At 50.1% G+C, this 22,689-nt stretch overlaps 4 protein-coding genes across 5 annotated transcripts; 2 read left to right on the plus strand and 2 right to left on the minus strand.

The window, feature by feature from the left end:
- Positions 1-352: 352 nt before the first annotated feature.
- On the minus strand, positions 353-1,651 carry PV06_10811 (uncharacterized protein; the record flags this gene model as incomplete). Its single annotated transcript, XM_016412397.1, has 4 exons — positions 353-654; positions 775-834; positions 886-1,403; positions 1,647-1,651. 4 exons carry the CDS (start codon positions 1,649-1,651, stop codon positions 353-355), a joined length of 885 nt encoding a protein of 294 aa, XP_016257122.1.
- Positions 1,652-2,115: 464 nt separating this feature from the next.
- Positions 2,116-5,765, plus strand: PV06_10812 (uncharacterized protein; the record flags this gene model as incomplete). Its single annotated transcript, XM_016412398.1, has 3 exons — positions 2,116-2,748; positions 2,809-3,093; positions 3,672-5,765. The coding sequence occupies 3 exons, from the start codon at positions 2,116-2,118 to the stop codon at positions 5,763-5,765; spliced, it is 3,012 nt and encodes a 1,003-aa protein (XP_016257123.1).
- Positions 5,766-11,678: 5,913 nt separating this feature from the next.
- PV06_10813 (uncharacterized protein) lies at positions 11,679-13,613 on the minus strand. Its single transcript, XM_016412399.1, has one exon. The coding sequence runs from the start codon at positions 13,115-13,117 to the stop codon at positions 11,969-11,971; it is 1,149 nt and encodes a 382-aa protein (XP_016257124.1). The 5' UTR covers positions 13,118-13,613; the 3' UTR covers positions 11,679-11,968.
- Positions 13,614-14,341: 728 nt separating this feature from the next.
- On the plus strand, positions 14,342-18,168 carry PV06_10814. Of its 2 annotated transcripts, XM_016412400.1 has the most exons (9): positions 14,342-14,777; positions 14,864-15,495; positions 15,554-15,594; positions 15,686-16,036; positions 16,092-16,318; positions 16,381-16,433; positions 16,487-16,608; positions 16,665-17,843; positions 17,915-18,168. In XM_016412400.1, the coding sequence occupies exons 2-9, from the start codon at positions 15,070-15,072 to the stop codon at positions 17,919-17,921; spliced, it is 2,406 nt and encodes an 801-aa protein (XP_016257125.1). In that variant the 5' UTR covers positions 14,342-14,777; positions 14,864-15,069; the 3' UTR covers positions 17,922-18,168. The 2 variants fall into 2 exon arrangements, with proteins under 2 accessions (XP_016257125.1, XP_016257126.1); XM_016412401.1 differs by lacking the exon at positions 14,342-14,777 and having other exon boundaries at positions 14,840-15,495.
- The last annotated feature ends 4,521 nt before the right edge of the window (positions 18,169-22,689 follow it).

Below are 22,689 nucleotides of genomic sequence, written 5' to 3' on the forward strand. Positions count from 1 at the left end.
TCTCCTTCAAAGCTGAGGTCCATGAAACAGAAGAATAAGGAGCGCGGGTGGTTCGCAGATGGTAATAGTGGTTGCTGTTCCCAACTCACAGGGCTATAAAACCAATCGGCGATAGTGTCATGCTGACGAACATCGCAAAGCTGAAATCAAGGCAGATTCACGTTCGGCGCCTCGGTAATGCCCTGGCCCGACTCAACTCGCCTGTGGGAAAATCCGATCAAGGCTGAGCGGCCAGTTGGCACAGGGTTGTATTTCTGTGCGACAGACCTCGTATTTCGTTGACCAGGTCCAGATTTTCGTTGAGCCAATTCTGGCACCGAAGTATCTCGACCGCAAAGCTTTAACTCAGGCCTTACCATCCACGAGAAAATCCTACGAGAAAGCTGGCCAAGCCCCATGCTCCAGGATCCGGTATCTTTCCGAGCCACTTTTCTTCCTCCCCTATGTACACTGTCCTCCCCAGCTTTGCGTGCAACCACTTTGTCTTTTCCGCACCATTCATTGCGGCTTCAGCCGCTTGATTGAGCTCTCCTGTTGCCTTCAAAATATTGACAAACGGGATCAGCGAGTCCATCAATGTTCTGTCTCCTTCTCGGGCAGGCGTGTACTTTTCCAGTGAGTTCAGCGCAAATGCGAGGGCTCTGCTCCAGAATGCTACATTGGCGTTATCTTCCTAAGATTGGTGTTTTTTGATAAACCACGTCAGAGCGTTGAGAAAGATGGAGTACAAAGCTCCAGAAATGCCGTCCATGGTTCTTTCGACGATCGACGTACTCTGATCGAGTAGCGACACGATAGCTGTGATTTTGGTTTCGGTGATTAGTCCAAAAATACCTGTTGCCAATCAGCTTGACGGAAGTAGAGTCCTCACAGGGAGGGAGTCACCTTCAGCACCTCTTTTCAGGGTGGTCCCACAATCTCCGTCGCCCACGAGATTGTCGTTCTCTGTCACATCGGGTTCTGATGCAATCATTGACTGCAGTCCCGCCTTCAATCGCTTGACTACCACGTCGAGTTCACATTTGAGATGGACCTGGGAAGTTTCCAGCTGCGATTGGCTCTGATGCACGTCTTTGGGAGTCTGACGAAAGCTTTTCGGCGTGATATTAGAGGTTGGCCAGGAGGTCGCATGCCAGCCTGGAACATCGCTTGCAGCATCAAGGAAATTCAGCACGGACCCTTGTACACCCAGGTCCCGAACATTGAGGAGGCTGATCGAAAAGCCTGGGCTGTTCAAACTCGTCATAAACGTTCCACAGTATATGCGTAGCAGTTTCTTGTCGTGGTTGTGCTGAAGCTGGTCGACGACCTCTGCAAAGATAGCACCCAGCTCCAGCGGGCTGATGCCTCCCAGATTATTGATGAGCAGAACCAGCTCTTCCGACGTTCCTGCCAGGAAGTTTCTTTCTGAGTTAAGGATCGAGCCAGGCGTTTGGGTTGGTCAGGGTGACGGCGCGGAGCGCATTGGTAACTATCTCCGTAGAATCGTTGATGAAGTGTTTTGCTTGGATCTTGAAGGAGCTTCAGATGTTTGTAAGGCTTCAAGGGTCAAATGACGCTGAAAGCACGGAACTGAGTGCGAGCGTTCGTTTATGTTCCAATCTGGCCATACAACGCATATGCATCGCAACAATTGCTTTACATACTCCATGTTTCGACGAGAACTCTCTGACAATCATTGATGCTACCACGATAGGCTAGATTATTCGTCGTGCTCCTGCGCCTTATTGCGATTCAGGTGAAATTGCTTAGTATCTTTAAGTGAGAAAAAGGCCGTGGCGGCTCTAGCTTCCGGATATGGCAGTCGAACGCGCTGCGCAATCCAAGTTCTCCTGGAGTGGGGATGTGAAGTTTGGCGCGTGGATCCAAAATGGTTCTAGTTGCCATGCTGAACTGGGACTTGGGGCCTGGCTGAATTATGTCAACCTACAGGTAGTCGTTTTCCCAAATCACTTGAAAGTTCTTCATCAGATTCGTGTTCAACTTGCTTCACCTTCTGCCTGTGAATGGAACAAAACCAAAACAACTACACAGCACCCCGACTCAATTGCCCATGCCACCGAAGGGGGAAAATAGAATTACAGTGACAGAGTTCCAGGACTGGTGACCTGCACAATGGCGCACGGAACGCTGGGGCCTGATACTGTTATCAACAGCATCCACGACAAAAGAATACCAGGGGCACTCAATGGCAACCTCATCAACGACACTCTCCTTCCTGTACACATCCCAGAGACAGTCGCAACACCCGCAAACAAAGACACGCCCTCGCTCTTCTCCCTGAAGAACACCACCACTCTCGTGACAGGAGCGGCCCGTGGGCTCGGTATCACATTAGCAGGTGCTGTGCTTGAGTCGGGTGGTCATGTGGCCTGTGTTGACATCCTCGATGAGCCCGTGGGCCCAGAATGGGAGGCTTTACAAAAGCGATCAAAAGCGAACTCGCTCTCCTTGTCCTATTACCAGTGCGACATCACCGATGAGGGACCAATGCAAAGGGTTTTCGATCTCGTTGCCATTGAGGCCCGGCAGAGATCCGCCCCTTTCAGAGGGACAATAGCCTGTGCCGGCATCCAGCAGAAACTGCCCGCGCTGGACTATCCAGCGCAAGATTTTGAACGAATCCTCAAGGTCAATGTCACAGGTGCATTTGTCACCGCAAAGTATGCGGCGAAGAAGATGGTGGAGCACGGCGTCTCTGGAAGCATTGTCATGGTAGCTTCGATGTCTGGGAGTATCGCCAACAGGGTAAGCGAGACCCTCATCACCCCCTGTTGGGGCCACTCGAATACTGACAGTTAGCTGCAGGGCCTTACTTGTTCCGCCTACAACTCGAGCAAAGCTGCAGTCCAGCAAATGACCCGCTCGCTGGCACAAGAGTGGGGACAGTATGGTATCAGGGTCAACTCGCTTTCCCCAGGGTACATTCGCACCGCCATGACAGACGCGTTGCTGCAAGCGGAGCCCCAGGTCGAGGAGAAGTGGATGGCTGGGGCGCTATTAGGTCGTTTAGGAGCGCCTGAGGATTTCAAGGCCCCGACTGTTTTTCTCCTAGGTGCCGGTAGTAGTTTCATGACGGGTGCAGATCTGCGAGTAGACGGAGGACATTGTGCATCCGCTTGATGTGTATGTAAGAGACACGTACTGCCAGGATGGCACTAAGTGATATTCTGAACCTCATGTCCCCGTCTTCCAATATCTCGCAGGTACTTGATAATGTGACACAGTGACAGAATAGGCGGAGTGTGTCTACGCATTCCCAAACACAGACTATTAGTAGGTATACTCTGTTTAATTTAACATTATTTGACATTATTTATAACGGTTTATTTAATATTAAAAGTTAGTAAAATAGTATATCCTATATTAGTAATAAAAAGTTCTTCTCTATACCTGTGAAGTTATTATAAATTAATGCTCTAGTATCTTTTCTATTATATTAGTAATTAGATTAAAGGCCTCTTCAATTACTAGAGTTACGGTATGTTTCATTCTGTCAGAGATAGTTAGGTACAAGGAAGAGATCCCTAAATTTCTTAGAGTGGAATCTCCCGTTAAGACCTAGCCTCGGCAAAATTGCCCTTCCCAAACTGGGGGATTGCGGGGCTCGAATTTGGTGCTCTTTGACTGTTCATTTCCTCTGTAACGTTGACCTTTGTTTACGTTAACAGTCTCACCCTGTCGGTAGCGGAGGTCAGATTCGGGACAGTCCTGTCGTTCAACTGCTGATGCGAACAGAATACACCATGATTGCTGCAAGGCCAAACTCGAACTCGGGGCATAAACGGTCCCGGACAGGATGCATGAACTGTCGTCGCAAGAAGAAGAAATGCGACGAAGGGAAGCCCACTTGTTACAACTGCGTCAAAACATCAGAGAAATGCACATGGGGTCGGCCGCTGAGCTTCCTGCCGCAAAACGCCTTCACCATCAACGAAGATTCAACTCCTGCGAACATGTGTGGGCTGATGGACTACCATGACGGGGTGGGAGGTGGCGGCTCGGTGTCAAGCGACAGCCAAGAGCCTGCTGTAGCGGGACAAGGGATGCACAGTCAGTATCTGGATCTGGTGTCACGATCTTCACCAGCAGGCATGCCCTACGGAGCCGCTTCCCCGGAGCTTGAAGCCAGCGAACCCACGGCCAAGCGCTTCATCTCGACTATAAGTCCTGTCTCCTCAGATTTCGCGCCAGGCAGACCCTCAATACGGCAGGACCTGGCAGCGGCGACCACGACGTTCACGTCGCTGCCGCCCTATGCTGGAGGTGCCCACACAACACCGGAGCAGGGGCAATCTCAGATGGAATCCTGCCGGAGCCTCCGCAGTTTAAGGTTCTCTTTCGATGCTGTTGACAATGCCGGCCAACTCACGGCACCTGTGGAATTCAGTCCAGCCTTCGAGCTCTCGCCAGAACTACTTCTCGATGACGGCATCTTTATTCCTGGATCGACTTATCAAGAACTCCACTCCACGCTGCGGCATAACATGTTGAGCACGGCAAGATCGAAAGAGGCGAGCCGTCAGCCAAGTCAAGAACGCGATGCGCATGGCGTCCAACCAGTCGGTCATGCTACAACACATACAGACTCCCAGGCTCGCGGGCAAAGCCAGCCGAATCAGTCAGACCCATCCGAGGTCGAGGTGGTTCTGAGCGCCGAGCAAGAGTACCGTCTCTGGAAGAACTGGATTGATGAAATCGCCCACTGGCTGGATAAGTTTGACCGGGATCGTCATTTTGGCCAGACGCTGCCGGTGATGGCGAAGACATGCGCTCATTTGCGGTATGCCATGCTCGCACTCAGCGCACGGCAACTGGAGAGGAAAGACAAGTCAATCCCGGCGGCCCTCACACTGTCACTGTACTCCGCGGCGGTGCACTTGCTACTCGCGCAGCTGCATCTCCGCAACACCCCCGTGCTCGCTTCTTGCGTGGTCATTTGCGTGCTGGAAATGATGAGCTGTTCTCCCAAAGCATGGCGGCGGCATCTCGACGGCTGTGCCTGTCTCATCCGGTCGATGCACATCTACGGCGACAGTGAGGGGATCGAACGGGCACTTTTCTGGTGTTTTGCCAGAATGGACGTCTGCGGCGGCCTCATCAGCAAAGAACGAACGCTCATCCCGGTTGCCGAGTGGACTTCGGAGCCGTCTTTCGACGCCGCCGTCAAATTCTTTTCGTCGCGTCCGACTGTCGACTGGAGTGCCTGCTATGCCTCGTACCTCAGCGCGTCCACCATCGATCTTCTCTTCGCATCGACTACTTACGAGGATCCTCGCACACCTCCGGGCTGGTCTAAGCATGACCCCTCGTTCCCCCAGAGATGGAGCAGACTCTTTGGCGTGATTGAACAGTGGTACGAGAATCGTCCGCCAGAGATGCTGCCCCTCGTCACCCACAGCGCCACGAGCAGCCAACCATTTCCGACCTTGCTGTTTGGCAGTGGCGCGGCCACCTCTGGGAACCAGCTCCATCACGCCGCCGCGATGCTAATGCTCCAGTACATTCCGCGACACCTCAAGTGCCCCCCTTCGCACTCACTGTTGTGGCACGCGCGTCGAGTTTGTGCCATTTCCATATGCAATGAGCACCATGGCTCGTGGACAAATTCCATCCAGCTCCTCTGGATGGCAGGCCAGTTCATGAGTCATCCCACAGAGCATCAGGCTATCATAGACATCTACGCACGCATCGAGAAAGAGACAGGGTGGGGTGCAACATGGAGAGCTGATGATCTCAAACAATTTTGGGGTGAGATCGATTGATTGGTTGATTGATTGGCCGATTGACCGGTCATTTGAGACAATTTCAGGTACCAAAACCGCTATAAATCCACTAGCACAGAGGTCCCAACACTGCGCGGCAGCAACTCAGCAGGTGGAGTTCTCCTGATCTCGACATCAAACCCTTACGACTCCAATCACCCATAGTGCAACAGCCCCCAAACACGATTCTGCGTGGCTCTTATTCACCAACGTGAGTGCACTGCGCCTGGTTCTTGTCTACTACTTCTTGCGACGCAGGAACACCCAAAGACAACCTCCTGGCCATCTCGTGATTGTTGTTGACCTCGGTTGCTGCGTACGTGAAACTTCCAGTCCCGTCACCCATGCTGTCCCGCCAGTGCAGCAGCACCTTGTCTCCAACGAACAGCTTATCGATCTGCTCCAAGCTAAGGTTCTTCGTCTCGGGATAGAAGAACCAAATCACCGGCAAGAAGGCGGCGTTGAAAACGGCGAAATAGATATAAGTCTTCCATGCAATACTGTCGATGCTGACAGGGGTGATTTCCACGACCAGGAAAGTGAAGATCCAGTTGCTCGCTGTCGCCAGCGCAGCGGCCTTGGTGCGTATCGCCAAGGGCGCGTATTCGGCTGGGAGTAGCCACGGAATGGCGAGCAAGCCAATCGCAAAGAAAAAGTTGAAAAGGAAGAGCATGACGATAGCGACAATTCCTGCGACGAAGGAGCCGTCAGAAACGGTCCCGGCCAGGATCGCCATACAGCATGCCTGGCCGATGCAGGCGAAGAGCATCAACTTGCGGCGACCTAGTCGGTCGAGGATCAAAATGGGAATGAGCGAGGAAAGGAAATAGGCAACGCCGTTGAAGCCGGCCAGGAGGAGCGAGAGGTTATGGCTGAGGCCGACCGATTTCTGGAAGATGACGGGCGCGTAGTAGGTGATCAAGTTGATGCCGCACAGTTGTTGCATGAACTGACCCCCGATGCCGAGAAGAGTGCGGCGGCGAAAGCGCTGTGGACTTTTCTTGAACAAGGCGAGGAAACTGATACCGCCACTGGAAGCAGCCTTTTCTTCGGCAAGTGCCTGCTCGATCTCGAGGAGCTCGGCACTGATAACCACATGGTCCTTCTCGATAAGCCTGGCCGATGGTTGCAGGCGCCAGAGTATGTGGCGGGCTTCGTTGGACCGACCGTGGGCCACGAGCCAGCGCGGTGACTCCGGAAGGAAGAGCATGAGGGCGATGGTGGCCAAGGCGAAGGCGATCTGGAACGCAATCGGGAAGCGAAATTGAGCCTCTGATCGCACATAGGACATGCCGTAGTCAGTCCAGTAGCTCAACATCACACCAAAGATGTTGATCGCCAACTCGACCGATAGACCTTTACCACGGGAATTAGGCTTCATCAACTCGGAGTGCCAGACAGCTTGCAAAAGATTAGCATCGTTTGGTCGAATGGAGGAGCGTTTCACCCACGGATGCTGGCGGTGTTGATGCCATTGCCCAATCCTGTAACAATGCGCCCGACGATGAGCTGTGCCACCCGGTAGCTGGAGCATTGGATGGCGGCGCCAACACTGAGAATCGCGCACCCGATCATGATGCTCAATCGTCTTCCCAGCTTCTCTGCAAAGGCAAAAGCGAGCAAGGCGCCGAAGAAACAGCCAATCTCGTAGATGGCGACGACGGTTCCTTGCAAGGAGGAGGAACCATTTCCACCTTCGGTGGTATCGATGGAGGGGAATTGCTTCGTAAAGGCCGCCCCGGTCAGCAGACCGGACATGACTCCTTGATCATACCCGAAGAGCAAGAAACCTGAGCCCGCCGCGGCGGTGATGGCCCAGTTGAGGGGCTTCCCAACCAAGAAAGACATGGTGATATAGGTTGATCGTGTCTTTCGTCGTCAGGTGTAGAGGAATAGTGACCTCTTGAAGACTCGAAAACAGCTGTCTTGGTACTGATTTGATACGCATTCCCGAAAGACACAGGCGAGCCGGGAGATTTTATAGACATTTCTGCGCATAGAGCGTGCAACATTTAAAGTTGAAGGAGACTTCCCCATGCTGGGCAAGGACTTTCTCCCCGCCATCCCCGGTATTCGCGCTTGGTGTCGGCGCGGCTGGGGCTTCCTTATTGAGTATCTGGGTGCGCACGACTCGCCGTTGAGCTTTCCCCGTTCTGATAAGGTGCAAAGATGCTGCACTTGCCCTGTTTCGAGCTCTTTAGCCGACCACGCGTAACTCTGCAAGAAACGTGAAATTCGTTCTTCGTCCTCTACAGCCAGCGGACGCGTTTCGGATGGTGGGGACCCCGAACTTAGAACAAGTGGCGTTGCGAGGGTTCCGCTTCTTCGGCTTTTCCCGGACACGGCTCCTGGAGCGGAAAGGGGGGAGGGAGGGGGAGAGTGCCAGGGTGCAAATCCTGCGTCAGGAGTACAGTAGAGGTCCACGGAAAACATCTTGGAGCCAGGCGTGTGAGATTAACAGAGGATTTTTTTTTGCTCCACTGGGGTAGCTTTTGTGAGGTATATTTTTTGGTCCGTTCGAGTCCTGTACGAAATTCTACCTTGGAACACAACCGAGTAACAATGCTAGCATCCTTGGGTACATGCGAGGGCGACCTCTGGCTGTTGTTTCGCGTTTCGGTCTCAGCCTCATCGTGCTGAGACAATCCGATGGCGACGAGGTCGACGGTGTGCTCAGCACACATCTATCTAATGTAACAACTCAACTGAGGCCTTTGAAGTCACGAGCTTTGGATCAGCAACATACCCCTCCGTGCATAGGTCTCATTCCCACGGGCGGTTTAGATATCTCTTACCGGAAGAAAATGTGGAGAGAGGAAGTCCATCTAGGGGAGTATTTAACAAGTTGTTCCTAGTTCACATTAGTTACAAATTTAAGAAAGAAAAAGAAATTACATTGTCCGCCTTGCGTCTTATCTAGGTGTCAACACAATCTATTGAGAACTCTGTCTCCTCGCAAATTGACACGAGGACTATTGCCAGAATACTGACACAACTATCCTAAGGCATAATCCTTTCATTCCTTTTAACGCGAGGCTGAGCCTTGGAAATGATAGCACAGGTAATAAGAATGTCTGACATACATCCCTGGATATGTACACATTAGTTCAACTGCACAAACTCTCCTGCTAGCACATTGCCCTCTCTCTTGTCTTTCAGGAAACTCAAGAGTTGTGGGACTATGCGCTCGGTGGTGAAACCGAAATACTCGTAAGCTTTGGGACCTGGCAGGGACTGGCCGAAGCGGTCTGTGCTCATGCAGACGGCTGCATCAGCGTAACGTTCCCAACCAAGAGCAACATACGGCTCAACCACGACCGCTGGTGTGCCTTCATGACGACGGAGAGTATCCCGTTTATAGGCCAAATCCTGCTTGTCAAAGAGTCGATGGCAGGGAAACGAGACCACCCTGACGGCCAACTGGTGCTCTTCTCGTAGTTTTGCGGCAACGTCCAGCGCCAGACCAAGCTCCGCTCCTACACCGATGACGGTGAGATCAGCGTTCTGCGCTTCCTCGATGATATAGGCGCCGCGTTGGGCACCTTGACGGTTCGTCTTTGGACTGAGCTGGCGAACCGCGTGGCGCGAGGTGGATATGATGCTGGGGCAGTGTTTAGCGCCTATGGCCGCGATCCATGCACCTGCCGTCTCTTCGCTGTCACCAGGCCGCATGTAAAGCAAATTGGGCATTGCACGGTACAGAGCGGCAAGCTCTAACGGCTGATGGGTGGGCCCGTCTTCTCCCATGCCAATGGAATCGTGAGTGGCAGCATGGATGACCTGCAGATGTTGGAGCGCACCCATCCGTACAGCCGGAGCTGCATAGAGATAGAACATGAAGAAGCTGTCTACGGGTCAGTCAAGTACTGGAAATTTCGGGAGCTCTGCTCACTCACGTTGAAGTCACTGGGACGATCGTCCCAGGTGAATAGGCCGCAAGGCCGTTGGCAATGGCAGCCATGGCGTGCTCTCGTACACCGTAGTGGATGTATCGACCTCTATAGCTACCGTTGATGCCACATTGGGATCTAAGGTCGGGATGTTGGAAGTCCTCTTTCCCTTTCCAGCTCATGTTCACCGAAGGCGACAGGTCTGCCGTTCCGACCGTGAATGACTTGATCTGTTGCGCAACTGGGTTGAAGACAAGTCCAGAAGACGCGCGGGTCGCTGTGGCCTTTTCTGGGAACGAGGTTGGGATGAGTGATTCCCAATTACCCGGCAACCTTCCCTGCCTTCGTTCATCGAATTCTGCGGCAAGCTCTGGGTATGCTTTGCTGTAAGCCGAGAGGCGCTGTTCCCAGTCCTCCGTGACTCGTTCGCCTCTGTCAACGGCGGTGGCAAAGAACTTTTTCACCTCTTCCGGTACGACGAAGGACTTATCGGGGTTAAATCCTGCATTTCGCTTCATGTTGGCAACGTCCGTATCGCCAAAGGCGCCGCCGTGAGAGAGCCCATCCCCCGCCACCGCGCTTCCAAGGCCAATGATGGTCCTGACATTCACAAATGTAGGCTTCTCTGTAGTTAATCGAGCTTTTCTGAGAACATTGACAATGCCTTCCACATCGAAACAGCCATCTTCTATATCAAACACATCCCACCCGCAGGCGCGCATCTTCATGTTGATATCCTCGCGATTGGTCAGGTCTACTGAGCCGTCACAGGTGATTTGGTTGTTGTCGTAGATGACTGTCAGGTTATTGAGCTTAAGATGACCAGCAAGGGAAATCGCCTCGAGACCCACACCCTCCTGTAAACATGCGTCGCCGATCATGCACCATGTGTGGTTCGATATAATTTTATACTCCGGACGGTTGTATTCAGCAGCTAAGTGTTTCGAAGCCATGGCGAGACCCACCGCGTTCGCGACTCCCTGACCTAGAGGCCCCGTGGTGACCTCAACGCCTTCGATCTCAATTTCAGGATGGCCAGGGCAGAGAGAGTCTGTCCGGCTTGAATGGTATGACTTGAGTTGCTCCATGATCATCGCCTTGTACCCTGTCAGGTGCAAGAAGGTGTACTGGAACAAGCAGGTGTGTCCGTTCGAAAGGACGAAGCGGTCTCGATTGAAGAAGGTGGGCTGGCGAGGTGCGTACACCATGACATATTTCCAGAGTGCGACGCCGATGGCTGCCATCCCAATAGCACCCCCAGGGTGACCGCCCTTAAATTGTTGACACAGATCTGCGATCAAGAGGCGAAAGGTCTTCAGCACCAGATCGTGCTCTTTGCTCAACTTCGAAGCCCGCCACGATTCTGTCGTGGCTTCTGAAAGTCTTCGCCTGCTGACGACTTTGCCTGATTCACTAAAACCATTCTGATCGATCAGGTCTTTCGATGCAATGGGTGCCATCTTGGAAAGTAGTCAGATTTGTCCGTGTTGATTGAACACGCGGACAACTTTCTGTTGCGAAGATGCTCCTCAAAACCAGATGTCCAGCGTAAGTCAGAGCTGCGAACTCGTCTGCTTATACCCGAGGCAGTGTCTTTTTGATCTGGTAGCCCTGGGCCTGAAGCCGAAGCCAGGAGTGACTGGCGCGATGGCCTGCCGTATCCGGTCAATGTAGCCGCACAAACCCGCGTTCGTACGCGTGTGAATTCGGCTTTCCAGCCAACCCGAGGGGATGCGGAGAGACGGGACCCAAGACTTCTTCGAACGGCCATGGCCAAGGTTAAGGCGGCAACCAGGATAGCCACATCCGGATGAGGATTTACAATCCTTTTTACTATATAAATATGCCGTCAGCAGAGTCCCCAGAGCGAGACGACAACGCCGCAGGCCTCTCCAAAGCTTGCGATTTTTGTCGGACACGGAAGATCAGATGCGACTCTCAGAAATGAGAGCGTATAGTATACTGAGCGTACGGGTATACTAGAAGCGAAGTGATCATAACCAAAACGTATGGGTATGATCGTGAAGAAAGTTAACTACGTGGTAAAGCTATTTAATGACTGTGTATACATATCCTGTGGTGGTTGTGCTGTGATGGTGTGGTGGTGTAGCCAACACCACTCCGCCATATCAACACATCAACCATTTCCTTTCCTAGAAGTCACGTGTCAGGCTTTATCTCTACGAGGCTAACTCGGCTATCCTTCCTTGTATTATTCCGTCGTCACGGGTTCGTATGCAGCCTGCGATCAGGCCGACTCGTAACAATATAGTCCATATCTCTTACCAGTGTCCGTGCTGACTTTTAACCCATTTAAAGGGCAATGGTAAACATAGCAGCCCCAACTAATGTATAAAGACTTATAGCCCCAATACTCAGAGGATTCGCAGCTCCAGTGTAAGTCGCTACAGCGGCTTCGGTGGTGGTTGATGTGATGCCCTCACTGGTACCTGCGCCCTGTCCAGTAGGAAAAGCTGCCACACCGTCTTCCGCATCCTTAGTGGGTGGCTTAACAGTAGCTTCTGGGTTAAGGACATTGTCAATAACAATGGCAATACCATTAGCCACTGGGATATTAACTATGTTAATTCCCGCACCATTAACGAACATCTCCTCCGCTTCGTTCACGAAAATAGTTAACTTCTGTCCCTGTAGAGTGGTCAGGGTAGTCCCATTCTCCAAACTGTCATAATAGCCAAGGAAATCCGGGACAACATGGTATTTGAGAATTGACGCTAATGCCTCCGGGCTCAGTGCGGAGAGGCTCTGTGAGACTGACTCGAAGCCGGCGTTTTTTGGTACGAAGAAGGTAGCGTCCTTGAGGTCATTCATCTCTCCAGTGAGCCCGGACTTATCGAGAGCATTAACAAAAGACGTTCCGTTAAATGATCCTGACACCTCTTTTGAAAGAGGCCCGGGGATGGTGAGGACATCGTTAATTGGGTACACGACACCTCCCTGGAACGGGATAGGCTTGCCTCCAAGGGTGCCTGCAACGCTGTCGTTACCGGAGGCAATGGCGACCTCGAACCCATGGTCGTTATAGTATGCGAAGACAACCTGGCCTGCCGTGGTGTTGGTGTATTTGGGTGAGGAGAGGAGAGTGGTGAGTGGGCCATATTCACTGATGTTGTCGTGCACGCCATTTAGAATGTGGTAGGAAAGGAGGGCCTGGAGATAGTCGGCGCCACCTTCCTCGAGTTCCGCGTATCGTGGAGTCTCAATAAACTTCCATATCGCAGTATCCGAGGGTGCCAGAACGGTGATGTTTGTTAAGCTGGCAACCGAATCCCTGACTTCGGGAAACATTTCGAGATATGTATTCAGATAAGAGAATCCATGGGTTTGGTTAACCAGGTCAACCAAGGTGGGCAATGCCTGCCCCTCCTGGGTTCCGATGGCTGCGGCGGTAGCAGTAGCGAGGGCTGAAAGAGCCCCAATTTTGCGGAACATTGTCAGCATGATTCTATATCGTTTCCTTGACTCGGTCACAGGTCTTTGAAGTTGAAGAAGAAGAAAGCTGTAACTCGAGGAAAGACAGATCTTTTATATCACAGCAACGGATTTGGAGCTCTCACGCCTTCGGAGACAACACAAGACAACCCGACCTTGATTTTGGTTTGTTGCTAGTGGAGACCTGTGTCTTGATTCATATTTTTCCCTCACTTTTCAACTCGTCGTGATGCTACTCTCGCAGCTCGCCATCCACAACTTCATGAGCCAAGGAGCCGCCATTGAGCCGCCATTGAGCCGCCATTGAGCCTCCATCGCAAAACCGGCTGGACAGGGTGTGAATGGCGATCATGACCATAACGGAACGCTCCAGTCGAAGAATCCCAAGAGTCCTAGTGTCTGGGTTGTCCTCTTCGCAGTGAAGAAGTCTCGGAAATGCAAACTCAGTTATCGCCAGGCTGAGCCAGCAATTCTATCAGGATCCTCTTGGCGTAGCGATAGTATGGATTGGGTATGCATGGACGCAACGGCGACACAGTCAAACTTTATATCTTGGCGCGCCAGCGATTCTGAGAGGGCAGCGACGAATTCTTACCTAAGAGCATAAGATTTCTCTGAGCAGATACTGTCACGACGTCGGGTCGCCATGAGATGAATTCCTGGATCGTGGAGAGGCAAGCAGCACCAGCGATCCTGTTGTTACTTGCAAAAGCCGATATCGGGCAGATATCAGTGGATTACGGCTAGCGACCAGATTGACTTGGCAACCTGAACTTGTGAGCTAATAGTTTTGAACCGCCGATTAACGGCGCCGATGAGATGGCCATGAAAAGTCTCACCCGGTCATATATGGAGGTGACCAGTTAATCTTATCAATCTTATCAGATTATTTACTTGGCGCCTCCACCACGAGGTGCTCCGGTTATGTATAGGCACCGACCACGACAGACCTTTCCACCTTGCCTATACTTGTGAAGTGGCAGCGTATTTGTGGTACGGACCCTCACCCCATGCACCGGTCTGATCGCGTGAGACTAGGCGCTTGATTCTCGGCTTTCGTCACCGGTATCACAAGCAACCTCCGCTGTCGCGGTGTGAGGTGCGTGGGAATCTTCCCTCACAAGCCCAACGTTATGGCTGAGAGCAAGATCAATGAATCCCCCAGCTGTATTTTATGAGTAACTAAACGAACGATGTTGACCTGAACTGGGATAAGGGGGGTGTTAACGTCCAGGATCAATCTGGGAAGACTGTGAAATCTGCTTGCTCTTTCCTTCGCCGTTGCTGATGTTCACCAGGCTAACCGGAGTCCCATGGCATGCGAGTCGTGCTCGGTAGTCAAAACATGCAAACGCCCACATAATGTGGCTACCTATGCTGAACGCTGCCTCGCTAATTGGTCGACGATCTCTCGCATATGGCCGGCCTACAGCAAGTTCCTCTTCCATGCTGTAGTCATGCATAACCATTAGCACCCTTGTCGAGTTCAAGCCAACAAACTGCAGTCTGGCTGTATACTTCATAGCTAGAACGTCTTAGTGGCTTGCAAATAAGCAGACACCGCGAAATTTTGAAGGATTTTCTCTCCCATTCTCAGCTGATCTTTCTGCCACGAGCAACCCTAACTACCGAATACTCCCGACTGACCGATCTACATTCCTTCCTACAGGTAAGGTAATGATATCCTTCTGGTTTCCTTACACTCTTGGCAAAGATTTTGTCGAATCATCGATGGCTCTAGTCTAATGGAACGAGGTCTTAGGTATCCAGATACTGGTTTTTCACGGATGGAGTTGTAAAGGCAAGGAGAAGATCGAATGGTCTCACGTCCAGTGGTCGAGCGTGATGAAAATTTTTCTAAAAAGACCGAGACCTATCCGAGGCATATATTTCACGACCTCTCCGTATCTTTAGAGATCCTAGCTTTAACACTGTGTGCTGTGGACTGATTATCCTGCAAGATGAAGGCACTTTTCTTCTTTGTAACGTCCACTCTCCTTCTCAAGCCCACGTGTGCTAAGGGCCAGGACACATACTGTCTCGATGGCATCCGGACAGCTCTGCAGCAGTTCACACTGGGTAACCCTTTACTCACTTACTATGAGAATTTGTGCCAGAACAATCTCAGCGTTGTGTCTATGTGGGCAGCTGCAAAGACCTATTGCACTCCAAAACAGATCAAAGCTGGATCCGACCTCTTGTCAGGGTACTGTATTAAATATGGAGAGACTACGCTCATCCCTTATTCGGAAGTCCTTCCTATCCTTACCGATGATTTCATCGCCTCCCTTCCACAGGTAGACTTGGACGACAAAGATCCAACAAAGATATGGAATACCTCCCTCATGTTAACGAAACACCTTTATAATCTTGGATATAGGACTACGGTATATCCACATGGAATTAGAGTTCGAGGAACAATACCGATTTACTAACAGATTGCAGTTCGAGTTTGACCATCAATATGTCCTACACAAACGTTATGGGTGAGTTCTTCTCTATCTCTTACCGTCTCTTCTTCCCTCCTTTCTCTTCCCCATTCTCTTTTAACCCTAAGAATGCTAAAAATTACCATAGTTGGGCAGTCTACGGATTCTGGGGGGGTCTCTTGGTCATTGGTATGGCCAGTCGACTCGTATCTCACCTCTACAACTCTCGCCGCAGTACAATAATCGCCGATATCGAAGAACTTGAAGACTCTCCGTCGCCAAGTACTAGGTCTTCCCTTCTTTTGGCACCGATTAAAGCTACTAATCACTGGTTACGTGCACATCTGATTATTCCCGCCGCTTTTGGAACCTACCATCAACGCCTATACTGGGGGTGTTCCATTCCAACCCGGATGGAAACCATTCTCATTTCTCTCTTTTGGATACTCAACTTCGTTCTATGCGCCATCTCGTATAATGTGTTTGAGGGTAACCTATAGTATGTCTAATATCTATCTCTTTGAGCGGACGCAGCAACACTAACAAGCCCAAAGCTATTCTAAGGCCATTCAACACTGGCGGTATATCTCAGACAGAACAGGCATCATTAGCTACGCTAATCTACCTCTTCTCTGGATGTTCTCGGGAAGGAATAACATCTTCCTCTGGTTGACCGGCTGGAGCTTCTCGTCCTTTAACATCTTCCACAGACATATCGCGCGAATTGCAACAATTCAAGCGATTGTGCACTCTATCGGGTGGAGCGCTATTCAAATAAATTGTAAGATCTCGTTAATCTACCTATATATAACGGGTTGGAAAATACATCCTAACCGCTTCTAGCTGGGTCTTTCGCACTCTCCTGGAAGCAGAGATATTGGTATATGGGAGGAATGGTATGTGTTATCTTTCTTCCCTACACAATACCATCTAGCTTACTTACTTACAGGCCACGATCACCATGAGCCTCCTCCTTGGGTTCTCGTCTATTTATCTCCGTGTCCATCACTATGAGATTTTCCTAGTGATTCATATTGTCCTCTCCGTCATCACCCTAGTCGGGCTTTTCTAGTACGTCCAAGACACCTCGATAAACACGGAGTTGGTACTTACGCTTGGAAACATAGTCACACGTTTGTTTTCACCACCCACGAGTATGACCCCTACTTGTGGCCTTGCGTTGCCATCTGGGTTTTCGATCGAGTTGCTCGACTGGTCCGTTTGGGGTACTGCAACTTCCGAGTTGGCCGCTCAGGCGGGCCCGTGTTCTCGACTGCGACAGCAACCTATAATAAAGCCGCCGACCTAATCCGAGTAGAAGTCTTCCCAAGTTCTCAGCTGCTCCGCCCAGGTGCTGGTCAACATTATTACATTTATCAATTTAACAGGTTGAGGTTCTGGGAAAACCATCCTTTCACACTCGCAGCGTCATATCCAAGCACACAGCACACTGTCGACCATAATGCAATCTCTTCAACCCCTACTGATACTAGCAGTGAGGTCGTTGTACTTACAGAGAAAGAGAGGCGAGAAGTCACAACAATTGGTTTAAATGAGAACAGAGGCTCTTACTCGCCATCTCCAGGTTCAACTTCATCATCGGATGGTCCGGCAAAAAACGTTGCTCTGGCGACCCCTCTCGGACGCGAGAAATTAGTTTTCTTCATCCGTCCCTTCAACAGCTGGACCAAGCGACTTCGAGACGAGTGTACTCGTGCAGGGCCGTTAGGCTTTGTAAAACCCAGTCTCCGTGTTGAAGGTCCATATGGTCATCGAAGCCAGCTTCATGCTTTTGAAAACGTCATCTTCATTGCCGGTGGCACCGGCATTGCAGGTGCCATTCCCTATCTACAAGATTACCTGAAAGCGCTTTCAGTCTCCACTGATCAGGCGTCGTGTGAAAAGGGCACGCGGACACGCAACATCACCGTGGTCTGGGCAACGAAGCAATCGGCCATGATTCGTGACATTGCAAGTCACGAACTGCGACCCTTCCTGAACCGAGACGATATGCACTTCAGTTTCCACGCTACGCGGGAGAAAAGGGCAAACACTCCACCCAAAGAACCTCAGCTAGATGAACATTTGATCTTGAGTCGAGATTTGGAGATTTCGACCACTCGACCTGACATCAAGACGGTTGTTACGAGTATTGTCGACGAGGTTAACGCTGCAGGATCTCGAGGTGGTAGAATCGCAGTGCTTACTTGTGGACCGGGGGCAATGGCAGATGAGGCTCGTGACGCGGTTCACCTGGCTCTCAGAAAGGGCAAGAGAGGGCTAGAGTATTTTGAAGAAGCTTTCGGGTTAGTAGTAGCCACATCTTCTCTTTTTCGATGCACACTTTGGGCTCTTTCGCTAACCAGAACTCAAATAGGTGGTAGAGGAAATGCCAGGTTTCTTTTAAGGAAACCACTCGTAGGAGTACAAGAGTTTGTAGGGTCACAGTGGACAATGAGGAGTGACCGATCCCTCGAGGCATTAGACTTTTAAAGTCGAACAAGTGTGCATTCATCGAATAGAATTTCATACAAATGCACTTTCTCTGTCGTGAAACAAAGAAATCATGGATAGCACCTGATAGACTTTATATACTAGGAGAAAGCGTGACCAAGACAACGCTGAGGAAAGTCGATCTCATTATTCACGTTGTTGTGAAGGTAGTATGGTAGAGAGGAATAAGTTCAGTAATTAAAGGACCTGAAAATGAATCACAACGATTCTGACGAGAGTATATGGGTGTATTGGTGACAGAAGAGGTATTGAGGGAAGAGTATATGCTGGACGGGTTTGTATTTGTAGTCTACGCGATAAAGTATGTTGTCGGCCAGATTGACTTGACCACAGTAATCTAGACGCATTAGACCGACTATATAACCGCCTGCTGTGAGAGGTTTACCTGATCAGAGGTGTCCACGATATTTAGCTTCTAAAGCTCGGAGTGGAGTATAGGCAGCGAGTGCCGTAACAATTACTAATTCCCAGGCCAGACCGCTAGCTCTCCTTCCAAGGGGTCCAGTGTACCAAGCAGTATCCATGCTACAGACAATAGGACCCCACCTGACGACAATGGTGATAAATTGCCGGGATCCCAGACGGGAGTATATTTGCGTCCTTCTAGATCTTCGGGTCTAGGCTAGCTAGGTTAGGGTTGCCGAAACAAGAACCATTCGATCAACTATACGGCCACATCAGTCCCAGCCTAATAGCCTAGAAATGAAAGCAGAGTAGATAGAGATAAGAGAAAAGACTTTGACGCGACGGCAACTAAGATCCCTATAGTGACAATTACCAACAGGGATCGAGGCACTCAGTGCAAATATGGGATCACTACTTGGGCGCCAAGTGAGATGCTGTAGATGTCTCGACTATCCGCTGAGTACAGTATTAGTATCGTCCGAGGCGCAGCATTCGTTGATGTTACTCTCGCGTACTTTCCCACAAAGCATTCCTAAATGGGTAGGCTTAGCAAATAAGAGATCCTGAAACGAATCGACCGGGTCAGAGGAGCCTTGCTGATCATTGGGTTTACCCTTTGTAGGCGAGCCTCCGTACGCGACCTCTTCCGTCTTTGGCTAACAATGACCCACCTTCAGCCTCGTCGTTTGTTAATCCAGCGGCTACACGCATATCTGGGACAGTGCCTGCGTTTTATGCTCGTTGTTATTTGAGATCTTTGCCATGATAGGATTCGTATTCTAGAGAAATTTTCGTACAGGATATCCAATCTTACCCCGTGAGATCTTTAAGCAGAGAGCTGTCATAATAACGTTCGTCGTCGCATTTGTTGCCGGAATGATTTACTACAGCCTCATCAACTTCGGCCCAATTTACTTCACGAAAGTCTATTTCACAGACCCACTCACCATCGGGGAGAGGAGCATCCCCTTTCCGACTCTGACTATAATAGGTGCCACCGTTAGAAACATTTTGCTCTCGCGATTCCCACAGTTTATTCCTTAGATTATGGCCGGCTTCTGGGCTCTAATGAGTGAGTTGTACTTCTGAATATGACTCACTTCTTGCTAGTTCCTTTTAAAGCTTTTTCAGGTGATCTCTTTATCCTGGGGGATCGGACGGATTCAAGAACGGTGACCGCTATCGCTGCATTAGCAGGGTTAGGGACAGGAGGACCAAACATCCCAGTGGACATAGTGGCCATCATTACTACCCCCAACGATATTATAGCCACCACGGTGTCTTTGACCTTAGCGATTCGAATCTTGGGAGGCACGATTGGCTGCAGCATCTATAGCAACATCTTCTCAACAAACCTCACAGCAAAATTTCCAGCCTTAGTTAGACAGCACCCCGTCGAAGCAAGCTTGCCACCAGCCTTAGTGTCGGGTTTCATTACCGCATTGCTGACCAAGCCAGCTTCCATCACTGCAAACCCAGGAATCACCCCTGAAATCATTATTACGGCCGGTCTTAAGGCATAGTGGGCCTAGTCCGGATCTTTACGGGCTGTCCTCATTGCTAACAATCCGTTTGGAGCGGCAGCCACTATCTCAGTCCTATTTATTGGTGATCTGAATACTCATATGACAAGCCGAGTGGTTGCTTATCAGCATACTTTGGAGATTTCCTCCCCTGTGGAGAAGAGGCCAGACCAGGCGATCCAGTTCTCACATGACAGCCATAAATCTACTACGTAATCTTTCGACTAAAACACTGCAAGATGGAACTACTGCAGACCACATGGTAACATGGCAGTCCTTCAGAAGTGGACAATATTCAGCTCATCATCCTTCGAAGAACTTTTCGATTCATGGTTTACACGCTTGGCTAACTACTAAGCAAGTATCCTGGCCCAGTAGAGTTTGGCGCTAATATTTCGCTAAAGGTTATAGAGAAAGAAGAGATATTGTATAAGAGCTACTAGCTATAACGAGGATAGTATATTGCTTATTTATCCCTCCCCAAATTAATGACAGAAGCTGCAAGAGCTATAAGACTTCCTATAACCATTATGTGAGGTTACAAAAGGCGCTCACATTTAACGATTCTACCCTCGATAAAGTCCTCTTCGATATGGACTACATTGTTATTCATTTTCAGCAAGCCATGGAGCAGTATGGTTGTAAGTCGACTCGATAATAGTGGAATGCTTCATGGTTAGCTGGTGTGAGTTTGGCGATTACTATCAGCTAACGAATGGTAGCCCAGTGTATTCTGCGTCACTACTCCTCCGCCCAAGCCTTCGTAAGCCACTAGATCGGCGTTCCAATCCGGCTTTACGGCAGCAGTACAAACGAACAGCATCTACGGCAGCTCATCTAACGCCGGTAACTCCGTATCAAAGGCACGAGCGAAAACGAAGCTGTGTTCATACTATGTAACATGCATGTTGTTTGTTTCGGAAACCCCTGGTTAGAGTGATGATGCCAGGTCCAGCTAGATTTAGGTATGAGAGGCCATCCGAAATATCCAAAATCTAACATTTCCGCATTAGTGAACTGTTTTTGTTTCCGCGCACAGCCCGGTAGCGAGAAAGTTCTGATAGCGTAAGAGTACCGACGGGGTCGGTCATGATCTCACTAACCACGTCATTGGTCGATGTATCAATATCTGTGGGAATCAACTTGTCGATTTACGACGACCATCGAGATGAGTCTGCGTCCGGATTTCGGTCACAGGGTTTAATAACGAGATTGCGAGCATGTTATCCCTCGAGGAAGCTGATACTCAGATGGCCGCCACTAGCATAGTCAAGCCGGTGATACATTCCGGCAACGATCTCGATCAAAGTGATATCGGATTGTGCACAGGGACTGAGGCGTCTCACCATGCCTATGATGCGACTCCCCAGGGTCTCATGTTGCGGCGAGAAATGTCTCAACTAGATGGAGATTTTACGCTCTTTTGTATTATATAATGATACTTGCTGACGGGCGACAAGACTTACAGGCAATATGTTTATTAACTAAGTACAGGTATATTCCACTCGAAAACTTTGTTCGTTGGTGAAAAATCGATTAAAACAAAGTAGAAACTGTAGGAAGTGAGAGGATCCATCGTTAATAAAATGGCACTGGAAATTCTGAAATTAAAAGTGGCAATGTTAGGAAACACTGATAATAATATAGTGAACTAGTAAAAGCCAAAATTCATCCTGTCCGTGTACCCTCCCAGCTCTTGATGTTGAAAACATCTGAGAGAATATCGGAAGGAGAATTCCAAGAGAAAAAAAAAGCCGTCATCCTGTAGGAGGGCAAAGGCTCGTCTGAAGCCGTTTGGCAATCCTTTGGGTGATCCACCTCAGCTGATCACATTTGAAAAAGAAATGAACCTCTCAACAAAACAGATGTTGCTTAATCCCGGCACTCACGGGTTAGAAGTCAAAGATGACTCAAAGAAGGTTAAGAGTGGTGCATTCAAGGTTAAGAAGTCCTCCCTAAAAGCAAACAAAAGGTCAGAAATTCAATAGAGCAGACACAGGGAGAGTTCGATTTGTCTCTTACGTTTGAGTCTCCCGTGCAGCATGCCGCAACATTGCTTCCGCAGGCATCTTCGACGGAAACCCCGCCACCAAGAACTGCAAAAAGAGACAAGTTTGTTAGTGAGTGACGCTAGAAATAGTGTGACATGATCAATGCGAGTGAGCGAGCGGAGAGAAAACTTACTTCCAAGGTCCAATGGAGAGCAAGACGATCCAAGCAGGCCTCCCAGGATATTTCCAATGCCCAACAGACCTCCCGTGTTCGCGTCCGTCGTATCTGTTTGAGTGTTGCAGCAAGATATAACTTGGTTGTTGCCACATGTCACCGAGGTAGGGGAGGCAGAGGCAGATGTGGTGGTGCTGGAAGTCATTGTTGATGTCGTGGAAGAACTGGTTATGGGAGCCGTTGTCGTTGATGCAGAAGTGACTGAAGAGGTGGAGGCCGTCGCAATCGTTGATACCGAAGAAGTGGCCGAAGAAGTGGCCGAAGAAGTGGACGAAGAAGTGGAGGCCGTCACACTCGTTGATAACGATACAGTCGAGGAAGACAATACAGTCGAGGAAGACGATAAAGTCGTGGATGATGATGCAGTTGTGGATGACGATGCAGTCACGGATGACGATGCAGTTGTGGATGAGGATGCAGTCACGGATGACGATACAGTCGTGGATGATGATGCAGTCACGGATGACGATACAGTCGTGGATGA

The sequence above is a fragment of the Exophiala oligosperma genome (genome assembly GCF_000835515.1).
Source record: "Exophiala oligosperma strain CBS 72588 unplaced genomic scaffold supercont1.16, whole genome shotgun sequence".
Classification (NCBI taxonomy): Eukaryota; Fungi; Ascomycota; class Eurotiomycetes; order Chaetothyriales; family Herpotrichiellaceae; genus Exophiala; species Exophiala oligosperma.